Source organism: Gavialis gangeticus, unplaced genomic scaffold (genome assembly GCF_001723915.1).
Source record: "Gavialis gangeticus isolate Ggan-Ray unplaced genomic scaffold, GavGan_comp1, whole genome shotgun sequence".
Classification (NCBI taxonomy): Eukaryota; Metazoa; Chordata; order Crocodylia; family Gavialidae; genus Gavialis; species Gavialis gangeticus.
In genome coordinates, this window is record NW_017729000.1 from 7,218,632 (window position 1) to 7,231,426 (window position 12,795).

The window sequence follows — 12,795 nt, forward strand, 5'->3', positions numbered from 1 at the left end:
TCCGGCATTTTATCTTCTGTTTCCTGATAATCCCACTATTATATAAAATATAAGATGGTTTTCATTTGAGAGGAAGCATGAAAGGAGATAATTATGAGAAACAGAATTGCTAGGAAGCATTTTTGCCTGTATATGTTTTCTTTGAGATTTTTGCCTCTTGCTTCAAAACATCCTGTGCTTTGTGAAATGTCCTGGGAGGAACAGTCATTGGCTTTTCTGACATGCTTTTCTTTTGGAAGCTTTGGAGAGGAAAGGTCCAGGTGGAGTTGTCCTGCCTAGTGCTTTTATCATTGGACTACACTGATGAATGCCTCAAGGTTCAGGGGCCAAAATATTAGGCCCATAGACATCAATCGGACAATCGCCATCATCTTTAAAAAGGGCCAGGATTTCACGGCCTGATTTTCAGTCCACACTTGCTTTGAAGTTACCGTACAAATATGTGCAGTGGCATGAATTAAACACAGCATAGTCATTTTGCTGTTTTAATATGGTGGTTAGTCCTCTTTCCAAAGGAAGTTATAACTGGCAGCAGTGAGCTGCAGGATTATAGTTCAAGTCTTGTAATTGCCCCATATCCCTTTTGTGTAAGGCATTCTGGTATCTGAATCCAAACAGCCTGTCTGGCTGGCTTATTCATCTGTTATTGTCAAAACTTGCAGTGTTGCAGCGGCCTTGCTTTGCCAGAAATCAGTTTGGCAAGCCAGGCTTTTGCCTATTCCAGTTGTTTTTCCACGAGCCATTGTGGATTTCCCTTCTTTCTGCACTGTATTAAAGGACATGTCAAATGTATTCCTGGGTCTAAACATAAAACATATTTCTTTTCTTTTACTTCAGGCACAAAACATAGACTTTGCTTTATGTTTACTTTACCGTATGTGATAAAGACTTATAGAAGAGTGCATGCAGCTAAATCGTGGTTGTTCTTGTTGGGGTAACAATGTTGTCTTGGAAACATTGGTTTTGCAAATGGAAGGCCAGAGTTCACATGTGTATTTCTTACAAATTCTGGAAGGCGCAGGATGGGTCAATTAGTCACACACTTTATAGCATCCCACACAGAGTAAGCTTTCATAAGCATTGACAATGAACACTGCTGAATATGCTGTGCCTGAAGGACTTGTGAAAAAGAAAATGTTTTTAAAAAAGCAAATGTTGAGTTGAGGTTGGGTTTTAATAGGCCTTTTTGTCTCCAGTCCTTTGCACAACACCTAACACACACTAACTCCTTTTTAATCACTGCAGCAGGAGCTACGCAGCGCAGATATCATTAGGAGGCTACCCAAGTCACGGAGGCAGCCAGCTGATTTTGTGGGGCGTTTGCAGGGCTGGCCGCTGTATTAATGGGCTGGTCGTGGTGGGGCCCCAGTCATGCCTCTGATTGGTGGAGGGGCCCTGGTGGCCTACTGAACTTGTGATTTTGCACAACTCACAAAATGCAGCATCGCCCACAAAATTCCTGAAATCCATGGGAAAAAAAACTTGCTGAAAATAAAATACAGGCTTCCCAGAGGGCTTGGCTGCACACCCCACTAGAGAAGGGTGGGGGGTTACCCACACAAAGGGCCGCCCAAGATAATGGCTGCCCCACCCCTCGCTGTTGATTGGCTGAGGGCTGTCCATCATACGGCACTGCCCCTCACTACCAACTGGGGGAGAGGGGCGGGGCCACGTGACAGGCAACCCTCTCAGTGATTTCTCTTTTTATTTTTTCACAAATTTCGTGAATTTTGCAGACTTGGCCTGCTGGTGCAGGCTATGCCATATTTCATGATTTCCACAAAATCACAATTTCAGCAGGTCCATACATATAAGATAGGAAATACTGCTGAGTGGGTGGGCAGCCACACGTTTCCAGTTGTAGAATGGATTGAAGTAATCTACTGCTGAGGGGAGAATTGTGGGTAACGATGGAAAGGTCCATGCCTGAAAGCAAGCTCACGTAGCCATTGCATTGAACTGGACATCCTGTGGCATTCAAAGGCCCAGTGAAAGACCTCAGACTCTACTGTCTGCATTGGCATGGGCATAATCTTTCCAGTTGCTTCCTCAAACAGAAAGCATCCCCTTGGCATGTTTCAACCAGTTAAGTGCCATCTAAATTCAACGTTGGCTGAACATTTGATAAGTGACCGTACCATCCAGACCTGATTAAATGGAGACATGGAAGCAGATGTCATCTAATGTACTCTCCCAGCAGCCTCACATCCAAATTGAACACGAGACCTGAAGGAACAGAGATTTGTGCAGTCCTCTCCGAGAGAATCCTTGACTGAAGGATCTGCCTTCCAGAGGATGAACCAACTCGAGCAATTTATTCAGGGTTGACAGACAGGTCAGCAACAATTCATGGCAAATGGTATCAAAGATAGATCTGAAAGAATCAGATTCAACATTTGATCATTGGCCATCATTAGAAGAAGACAACAGAGCAGTGGGACAGGCGGTATGTCCTTATTACACCTCTGTCACAAATTGGGATGACTAGAAGAAAGCTGAGGACTCAAGTATTGCCCAGTTAGTTTTTCCTACAAACAATTATCATCAAGGTAACTCTTTTCAGAAAAAAAGACAGAGGGAATAAACCAGGTTTTCTACCATGAGGGCAAATATGAAGTGGGGGGCCTCTTCCTCTATTTGTGCTCCTGTACTCTCCTGTCCGTCTGTATCCATTTGTTATCTCTTGCCTTCATAATCTGAGACATCTGGGACTGGGGCCGTTCTGTGTTGGCTCAGTCCCTTGCCCAGGAGGGTGCAGGTTTATGGGTGATGCTCATAGGCACTGTGATGACACAAAGAGACGGTAACAACATGTGGCACACAAAGTAATACTGCGTGTTATTAAATTACTCGCACCCTTTGTCCTGCAGCTCATCCAGGCAAGATAAAATATGTGCGGATGCCATAACTGACATGTATTAGATGCGATATTTTCATGCTGTCTTTGTATAATACATTTCTCCCTCCATCTGAATGGGGGTTTTGTATAGTGTTTGAGCAAATGCCAGAATATTTCTTTAGAGGGAACACTGTAGGAAAGGCTGACTGACATAAATAATCACTGTGATCCTTTTCTTCCTGGAATATCTAGTCCATGAGCTTAATAGAGATTGGGAACCCTTCTCAGAGTTTGGAGAACGTATGTCGCTGGGCCTATCTGCAACAGAAGCCTGACACTGGACATGCAGAATATCACGACCACGCTATTTTTCTCACACGACAGGATTTTGGTCCATCTGGCATGCAAGGTAGGCATCCACCAAGTGATAGTCACCTACAACCCTGATGACTACTGCATTGCTTTTCTGTCACCATTTAGACAAAAGTAAAGTTTTGCGCTCACTAATAGTTACCTTTCAGCATTAAGTATTTTGCCAAGCACCATTTGACTTCAGATTACCTCGTTTCTGATTCAGTCCCCTTTGTGTTGCCATCTCTGTGATACTGGGGTTGTTTAAGGTGATCGGTTTATTGTGCATTGTCTTGACCATTCTAGAAATGGTCGCGAATAGTCCCAGACACGCTGTTGGGTAGCTTTTGCCCCAAGACACCACTGCAAAGTAGTGATTGCAGTACTTCAGCAGGAACTTCCAGAAGTACTGTGCTATAGGAGATGTCCTTTGCCACAAGCATCAGGATCAGCATCACCAAGAGTAGCTCATTTTTACCTTTTTGCAGGGTACTGGATATGATCTGAGCCCATATGAGAACAGCTCTGATCAGAGGGGTGGATGTTACAGTTCCTGCCCTCTAACACTAAATTGGTTAGTGCCACTCTCTTTTTACTCCCTAACGACTGGTATTTCCTTGTGCCCCTGTGCACTGACACTAGGCTAGGCAGGGCCCTCATTCCCTCCCTACCTTTCCCCTTACCTGGCTGTATGAGACCAGATGCAGAATGGCCCAGAAGGAGATTACACTGCATTCTTGGTGAACCATGACAAGAATGTAATTTGTTCAGCTGGCTCTCTTCCTATATTTCATAGCTGAGGGAGCACATTAATTAAAAGTTCAGAGTAGAAATCTCTTGTTACCTTTAAAAGAAGCACTTCAGTTGCATGGATGATCTGTGAGACTAATATGCTTTCTTGTGTGTGTGATAATCCTTGATTGACATGGAGTCTGGTTTCTGTGCATTCTTGAAATACGGCTGCCCTGTTCACCAGCAGCGTTCCCAGCATGGCATTGTCTTTTATAGGCACATCACTGGTTATCTACCAGGTAGTTCAGTGTTGAACAAGTTGTACTGCAAAAACATTTGTGCTTAGAGTTGAATCTGAAATCCAGTTACTGTCTAAACGCATCTCATGATTGACTAGCCTGCCTTCCTGAAGGAAGAAGGTTGCTTACATTATTTGAGAGCAAGTGGAAATGCTGGAGAATCATTCTCATCTCACCATAGGAAGAGGGCCCGGAAATGTCTGGCACGCAATGCCAGCTGTCCCTCTGTCTAAGTTGGGACAGAATTTGGCTCTTAATAGTCATTTGGTGCTTAACTAACGGCTAGGATATGAATGTTGTGGGGCTGGAACTTGTTGATTGGAAGTGTCTGTTGGGTGTGCGCGCCCTGGTGAGCTGCCCGCTCCTTGTCTGGAGCCCCGATGCCGGCGGCACTTTTGGAAATTCTTCTTCCATGCGAGATGCCATGACAGGCGGGCGCCGTAGTGAGGCTTTGCAGGCACACTCCCTTGCTTGTCTTCCCTTACCTCCTGAACTACGTGCTCTGTCCTAGGTTACGCTCCAGTTACTGGAATGTGTCATCCCGTACGAAGCTGCACCCTCAACCATGAAGATGGTTTTTCCTCTGCCTTTGTGGTGGCCCATGAAACTGGACATGTGTAAGTGGTGCTTTAACAGGTCTTATCCATTCATGGCTTTGATGCTGGGAAATATTTTGGGGGTTGGGAAGATGTGGTGCTGTGGCTCAGAGGCAAGTATAAAGCATTAGACCTTGATTCCAGTCTTGGTTCTCACAATGACTTCCCGTGTGATCTCTGGCCAGCCGCTGAAGTGTTCTGGGTCAGGGAATATCTAGCTGTCACAGGGAAGTGATGTTTCTTCCCAAGAATAATACGAGATAAAGCTGATCAATGCATTGTAGTCGCCTAGGAGAAATGCAGAGTATTTTTACTATTAAGGAATGTGAATTCCTTGATTCATTACAAGTCAAGATTCATGAAAACCATCTTTAGTAACTTGCATACACTGACCATATTGATTTGATTAGACAGTGAGTTATTCTCCCCAGCTAACATGGGGGAAGAAGCCCCTCTCCTTACAGTCAAGTACAAGGTGGCAGAGGGCAGGCAGCTGCTCCAGGGCCAGGGCCACTGCTGCCTCTGGACCCCTTCAGCCTCCTGCACAGTCTCAAGCCCCCACTGTCTCAAGTCTGCTCCCCGCTTCCCCCATACCACCTCTCCCCTTCTCTCCCCCTCTGCTGCACTCTTCCTTACCTTTGCTTCATGCCTGCAGGCTCTGTCCTCACCTCAGCCTGGCCCTGCAGCAGCAGTGCCGGCTCTGCTCCTCTGCTATGGCATGGGCTGGAGCCATGCTCAGTGCCTTGGGCTGCAGCAGGGTCAGAGCCTACCCACATGCAGCAAAGATAAGCAGGAGATTGAGGGGGGTGGGAGAGAGAGGGGGAAGGGGGCACTGGAGGCTGCAGGGGGGCATAAGTGGCATGGAGCAAGGAATAGGTGGGGACAGGGGAGGGGGGATCTGGGACCTGATTGGAGGGAGGAGGGGGTAAATCGGGAGGGCAGGTGAAAGGGGGCAAGCTGCCTGTCTCTCACTGCCTGCCCCCCACCACGTGCCCTACCATGTCCCCATTACTGCCTCTTGCACTGTCTGTCCCCTCACTGCCTGCCCCGTTACTGGCCTCCTCCTCACCTCTCCCCCTACCACCTGCAGTAGTGGGGGAGGGATGAATTTAATCCTCTAATAATTAGATTCCATACATGGAAAGTTATAATACATTTATAAGTTTTCCATCTATATAATTATTTGGGGGTTGTCTTAAATTCAGGGTCATCTTGTATTGGGGTAAATACGGTACTCTGCTTACATCACTTACACACTTATACAATGGGGAACTCCTTACTCGAGAGCACGGAGGCAGAAAGGGATCTTGGAGTCATTATTGACTCCAAGATGAACATGGGCCGACAATGCGAGGTCATGGTTGGCAAGGCTAACCGGACCTTGTCGTGCATCCACAGGTGCATCTCGAGTAGAGCCAAAGAGGTGATCCTCCCCCTCTATGCGACACTGGTCAGGCCACAGCTGGAGTATTGTGTCCAGTTCTGTGCGCCCCAGTTCAAGAGGGATGTGGACAATATGGAGAGGGTCCAGAGGAGGGCCACCCGCATGATCCAGGGACAACAGGGCAGACTCTACAGTGAGAGACTGCGGGACCTGAACCTATTCAGCCTCCACAAGAGAAGGCTAAGGGGGGACCTGGTGACTGTCTATAGACTCACTAGGGGGGACCAGAGGGGTTTGGGGGAGACGCTGTTTCCCCTAGCGCCCGCTGGCATAACAAGGAGAAATGGGCACAAGCTGTTGGAGAGGAGGTATAGATTGAACATCCGCAAAAACTACTTCACCGTTAGGGCGGCTAGGAGCTGGAACCAACTTCCAAGGGAAGTGGTGCTGGCCCCTACCCTGGGGGTCTTTAAGAAGAGGCTGGATGCCCACCTAGCTGGACTCGTTTGAGTCCCATTTCTCTTTTTGGGGTTTTTGTTGTTCTCCCGCCCTGGCGGGGGGTCGGGCTAGAAGATCTACTAGGTCCCTTCCGACCCTTAATCTATGAATCTATGAATCTATGAATCAGCTTCTAGTAATACACTATAATGTTGCATACAAGCCACGTGACCAGTTACTATGCAGTAACATAGGCCAAGGCCTGAAGCTACATTCATTCCATATACTTTATATAAAGGATATGACATGAATTGTTTCCATGGTAAACTTGGAGCATGCAACAAGCTGGTGGATCTGCAATTTTAAAGTAACTTGGTTTATTTATTAATAAAGCACACTCATTTACTTGCCTTCACCACCTCGATAGAATAACAAATCCCATAAATCCCTTCACTGAACAGATTCACTCTGTTATACCTTTTCCCCATGAAAGCCAGCAGGCACTTTTTTCTGTTTCTTGTTTCAACAATTATTGAAGGCTTTACTGTGCTTTACTTTAGGAGCTTTTGCCTGAATCGTTGAATCTTATTATTCGTGCATATTAATCAGAGGGACACAAAATTGATGCCTACATGAAATTTGTTCCTTGGGTTGCTAACTTTTGTTTTCAGCACTTTTGGAGCTATGGTTAAAAGAAACCTATGAGCAGATTAGATGGTATATCTCTAAAATGCCTCTTAGCTTTTGAAAACATTTAGAGGCACAACACGCTACCATAGTGTTGGTGACCAACCATGTGTTGCCTGAAAGGAGCCTCTGATATTAGTTGAACATTGGTCAGAGAAGATTGCAGTAGAAATCTTAATAAAGCACCAAGGGGAAAGTGTTTTTAATAAAGACAAGGGTAATAACAAGCTGCTCTCTGTCACTTGGGGTAACATTTTTAAAAGAACCTAAAGATTTGTCTAACTGAGAAGTAGCCCAGAATCTGGATTTGCTGCAGCTCCGGAGCTGTTCTACGCTAGTTCTTCATGTGTGCTTTCCTTGTCCTCACAAAGGTCTGAGAGTCCATATGGGAACTACTGCACAATAGTTTTTCACTTTTTAAGTCATGCTCTGGCTTATTTTCCAACAGCTTCTCTATGTGGACATGCCCCAAGTGATTCAGGAGCATGAAGTCTCCTTGACTTTCAGTGGGACTTAGGGACCTGAGCCACTTAAGTTCTCACCCTTGATGAGCCATCTGCCGCTTCTCCCATCTTCTGTTCTAGATTAGGCATGGAGCATGACGGCCAGGGGAACAGGTGCGGTGATGAAGTCCGGCTGGGGAGCATCATGGCCCCCCTCGTGCAGGCTGCGTTCCATCGCTTCCACTGGTCTCGTTGTAGCCAACAAGAGCTAAACCGCTATCTGCAGTGAGTAGCTATTAACCTGACTCTCCTCTTTGGTTAGGAAGCATGTTCAGCATCTCTGAATGCAACACTTGTATATTGGACTTTTAATACTAACCTGGATTACCCAAAATCAAACCAAAAAGAAAGCCCCCCCAACCTGGTAAGTGTGAAACACCTTCCCAGGAACTGCAGACAATTAATGCTCACATTGACTGCTGCTTTGTTCCACGTCATTGCCATTACAGAAGGGTGATATTGTGCGGCTCTCCTCCCAGACCTGTAAATATTATTATTGCTCTCATTAGCAACTCACTTTCCTCCCACCTGGACATAAAACCTGTCTTATTTGTTTGAGTGCCACTCATCAGTGTAAAATATAACTGAAGGATTGGTGGCACCTCTGGTTGGTAGCATCAGAGGTGTTTCCTACCACCAAAGTTGTACCAAGCCCCATTGCATTTTACTGTAGTGCTTTAAGGGGAAAGTTCTGCCGTTGGATGTGTTCACAGGCCATCTCCTGTGCTTGAATGGGCATCAAAAGGCAGACTACAGCCCTCAGGTCTACTTTTTGTGGTTCCTTTCTCTTAAATACCCTGTTGGCACAAAAGCTAGCTCATTACCCCTCTTCTCAACAGCTCTGTATTTTTTTCTTTCCTTTGTACATGAGCCACTCCTTCCATATCCCCTGCCAATGCTCATGATATTTAATCATGTTTTTCCTATATGAATATATCTGTACATATATGCCTTGTTGCTGCGTGAAAGATGCCAACAAACAGCATAGGAAAACCTACTAATGGACCGTATAGGGGGAGCTGGGAGAACGACTAGAAAAGGATAAACTAATGCAAAGAAACCAGTCTTGATTTTTTGCAATTATTTTGAAGTGATAATATCTTAGGTGTTCCTTTTGACAACAGTACCTAAAAAATGGTCAAGGAGAAGTGTGATGTCTCAATTAATAGTGTCTCTTTAAGCTTCATAATAAATAATAGCCATCTGGCTAAGAGCCCTGATTTTTTTTTTAAAAAATGCAGGTGTAGTAAAGAGTTTCTATTAATAAAAACAGCTCCCAGCTAAAACAGGAGCATTGTTTTGTTCAAAAGTAGATCTAGATGCATAATTCTGTCCCTAGTCCCCGGGGATCATTAGGGCAACTTGAATAATTGCCAAATGCAGAGCAGTTTGCCTTTGGTCGTGCAGCAAACACACAGACTCAGATCTGAGATGGACTTCTGATTGGCAGTTTTCATAATGAAGGGTTGTGCGGATGCGATGAATAATGGCAGGCAAACGCAAGTGTGACCATCAGAGCAAAGAAATGAGCTTAACAGATAGGTCGATGGTTAAATTTAATGAGGACACCTGAGCTATTTTTGTGATATTCTAGATATGTTAATTCACTGATGTGTGTAGCAGAGAGCCTGTCTGCCATATGACACTTGGGATAGTAACTTTGAATTTAACTCTCAATTATACCGTACTCATCCATTAATGATGCCATCAGGATCCTCTGTGCACTAGGTTTTTTATCCAGACATATTTCAAGTGCATTGGCAGAAACAGGCATTGCTTAAGATAGCAGAAGAATCCCTTGTCCCCTGCACAGAGAAAGAAAAGCCTGTGAGGCTTTTGGAAGCGAGGACAAAACTGTCAGAATAACGACGAAGACAGGACAGCCCTTGCTGTTTAATAAAGCACAGACCAAAAGGCACACTTGCTCGTATGGGGACTTGCTCCTCCAGGAGCACAGCACAGGACTGTATGGTGGCACTCAGCAGTATTCTTGGATAGCCACGCTGCCTTCTGCCTCTAAAGCTGCACCTGAAAGACAACACATAGGAAGACATTTTGCAAAGGGAAAATGTAATTAAACCTTTTCTTTTCTTCTCAGGCACATTTGGGGAGAATTTTCCTCTGTTGCTTTCCCATACAGGCCTCGAGGAGTTAGTCATTTACCTGGAAGCTAAATTGAAATTACAGGAGACAGCTAGAGTTCTCTGCCCCACGTTCAGTTCTTACACAGCCTGGTAGGAACCACACAGGCCTTGTTAAAGTCCTGACTGCTCTGCGAGCCAGTCGGAAAACTGCACTCCTTATTTTGGTTGGACCCAAACCACAGGGAAACTATGATGACTGTTGAAGTCTCCCATTCCCATCTGTGACTGTAATTCTTGCCTTTTGCAGCTCTTACGATTGTCTGCGTGATGATCCCTTTGAACACGACTGGCCGTCCCTGCCCCAGCTGCCAGGAATTCACTACTCCATGAATGAGCAGTGCCGGTTTGATTTTGGGTTGGGCTACATGATGTGCACGGCTGTGAGTATTCAGTTGAGTTCCCCTGCCCCACATCCAGGAGTGTTGCAACTGTCCCTAAGATGGCCTTAGAAAAGACAATAGGGTGAGATGTTCAAGGAGAGACATTGCATCCAGCTCACTGCAAGCCAGGGATAACAGATGAACTTCTTGACAGGGAAATTCCTTTTTAACATTGTTGGGACTCTTTAAAAGTCAAAGCTCTGACAAATATATCACACCCTAGTTTCAGAAGTAGTTCCATATTTCAGAACCAAAGCCTGCCAGGACCGTCGCTGGCCTCTTCACGTAACTCCACACAGCTCCCACCTACGCCCGTGAGAAATGGCAGTTGTTTTCTTCTCTTGCTTGCTTAATGTTCACATTTGCTGCTCCTATATGGCAAGACGCTTTGTCTTTATATGACTTTCTTTTTGGAAATGATGGTGCATCATCATTCATAATGGGGGCAAGGGGGCTCCAGGTGAACAGGAAAGCTTGTGCAGGTATTCACCGGCAACTGCGTCTCTGTTACCACGAATATAGTAGCCAAATGTAAAGCATATATGTAATGGCAGGTAAGTTCATGCCTGGGGTGGTTTGGGGGGAAGATGATCACTTGGGACATCTGGTAGAGCTTTGCCATTTACTTCTGGCTCCTAAAAGTGGGACAGAAATGACAGCACTGCACAGAGAAGCGTGAAGTTGGTGCAGCAGCTGCTAGCACAGAAGAGTCCTGGTTCAAACCCCATCTGCAGATACAGGCGCGAGGAGCCGTGTCTCCAAGGAATGAACAGGAGACTCTGGTAAGACTCAGCTGTAATACTGCGTACACACACGGTCCCGCTGAGTCTGGTCTGGCAAAAACGACTGTGTGAAAAATGGACGTTTGTGTTTGGATCGAACCGACATGAAATGTTTTCTCTTTTCCCTTGTTTTAACCCTGGTGAAAATTAAAATGTTTTATTTCATTGCATTTCAGACGTCTTTTAACCAAAGCAAAGCAAGTTGTCCCCAGGCAGCAGACCCAATAGCTCACTGGGAGGGGCACTTATTTGGGATGCAGGAGATGTGGGTGTAAATCCCCTGGTTCACAGCAGACATTAGAGCTCCTGCCTTCCAGGAGCACTAAGGCAAGAGGGCATTTAGGGCCTTCTTGGTGTCTCCTTGACTCTGTTGCACTTTGTAGAAAATATTTAAATATTCATTGGATCGGGGCCTGGAACACAGATCTGCTGCCTCCCACGTGAGTGACACAATGACTGGGCTATGGACTCCTTTTCCTGCCCAGTGAATATTTTAAGTAGCATCCGCTCCATGAAGCAGCAGCAGCAGGAGAATCTGAGAAGAGGGTGTGCGTGTTTTGGTAGATGGGATGGGTAAATGCCCCTGCCATTTCTGCCCTGTACCATTCAGATGAAGCCAACTTTCCATCTCTGGCATGACTCCATTGCACCTTCTTTCACCATCAGAGTTAATGATGTCGTTGTGTAGAAGCGCCACACCTATGCAACTCCCCATGGACTTTAAATAGTCCTTAAACTTAGAGACACCATCTAGCCATCGTAGAGGGGGAAGAATATAATACAGGAGAGCCTGTTTCTAATGGGGTTTTGTGTCACGTGCTCTGACTTCCCTGTGTTGTAGTTCCGTACGTTCGATCCCTGCAAGCAGCTGTGGTGCAGCCATCCCGATAACCCCTACTTCTGCAAGACGAAGAAGGGACCTCCGCTGGATGGCACAATGTGTGCTCCTGGGAAGGTGAGATCAGCCGCAGCATCTGAGTGTGCTATGGAGCTTGTGTGCAGTTGTGCACCTTTGTCTACAGCATAACGAGTCTGGCTGGTCTTCGGCCTATACGTTAGAAAAACAAATGCAAACGAAGAGCTTAATATTCTGGTGCTTTCCAAGTCAGCCAGTGGAAAAGCTGTCTTGTAATATTTGGCACTCAGTGTTTTTCATCTTCACAAACTATAGGCCAGTTAGTCTTACCTCGATCCTAGGCAAACTGTTTGAGAAAATAATTCTGGCACACATCCAGGAGGGGACAGCAGGGGACTGCATGCTTAGGGGCAATCAGCACGGGTTCATCAGTGGCAGGTCCTGTCAGACCAATCTGGTGGCTTTTTATGATCAGATCACCAGATCATTAGATGCAGGGGTAGCAGTGGACATAGTCTTTCTGGACTTCCGGAAGGCTTTTGACACTGTCTCTCCCTGTTCTCATTAAGAAAATGGGAGGCTGTGGCATAGACACACACACAGTCAAATGGGTCGCCAACTGGCTGGAGGGCTGCACCCAGAGGGTGGTAGTGGATGGGTCCTTCTCAGCTTGGAAGGACGTGGGCAGTGGGGTTCCACAGGGCTCGGTCCTCGGGCCCGCGCTGTTCAACATCTTCATCAGTGACTTGGACGAGGGGGTGAAAAGCACCCTGTTCAAATTTGCTGATGACACTAAGATGTGGG

The 12,795-nt window shown here is 46.0% G+C and overlaps 1 protein-coding gene across 1 annotated transcript in view; it reads left to right on the forward strand.

Moving 5' to 3' along the window:
- The window catches only part of ADAMTS2 (ADAM metallopeptidase with thrombospondin type 1 motif 2), a 312,175-nt gene that overhangs the window by 259,930 nt on the left and 39,450 nt on the right, over window positions 1–12,795 (forward strand). Inside the window, exons 5-9 of the mRNA XM_019506186.1 lie at window positions 3,092–3,248; window positions 4,733–4,838; window positions 7,911–8,054; window positions 10,221–10,353; window positions 11,977–12,090. Of these exons, the coding sequence (XP_019361731.1) occupies window positions 3,092–3,248; window positions 4,733–4,838; window positions 7,911–8,054; window positions 10,221–10,353; window positions 11,977–12,090 (654 nt within the window). The remainder of the gene's footprint in view (window positions 1–3,091; window positions 3,249–4,732; window positions 4,839–7,910; window positions 8,055–10,220; window positions 10,354–11,976; window positions 12,091–12,795) is intronic.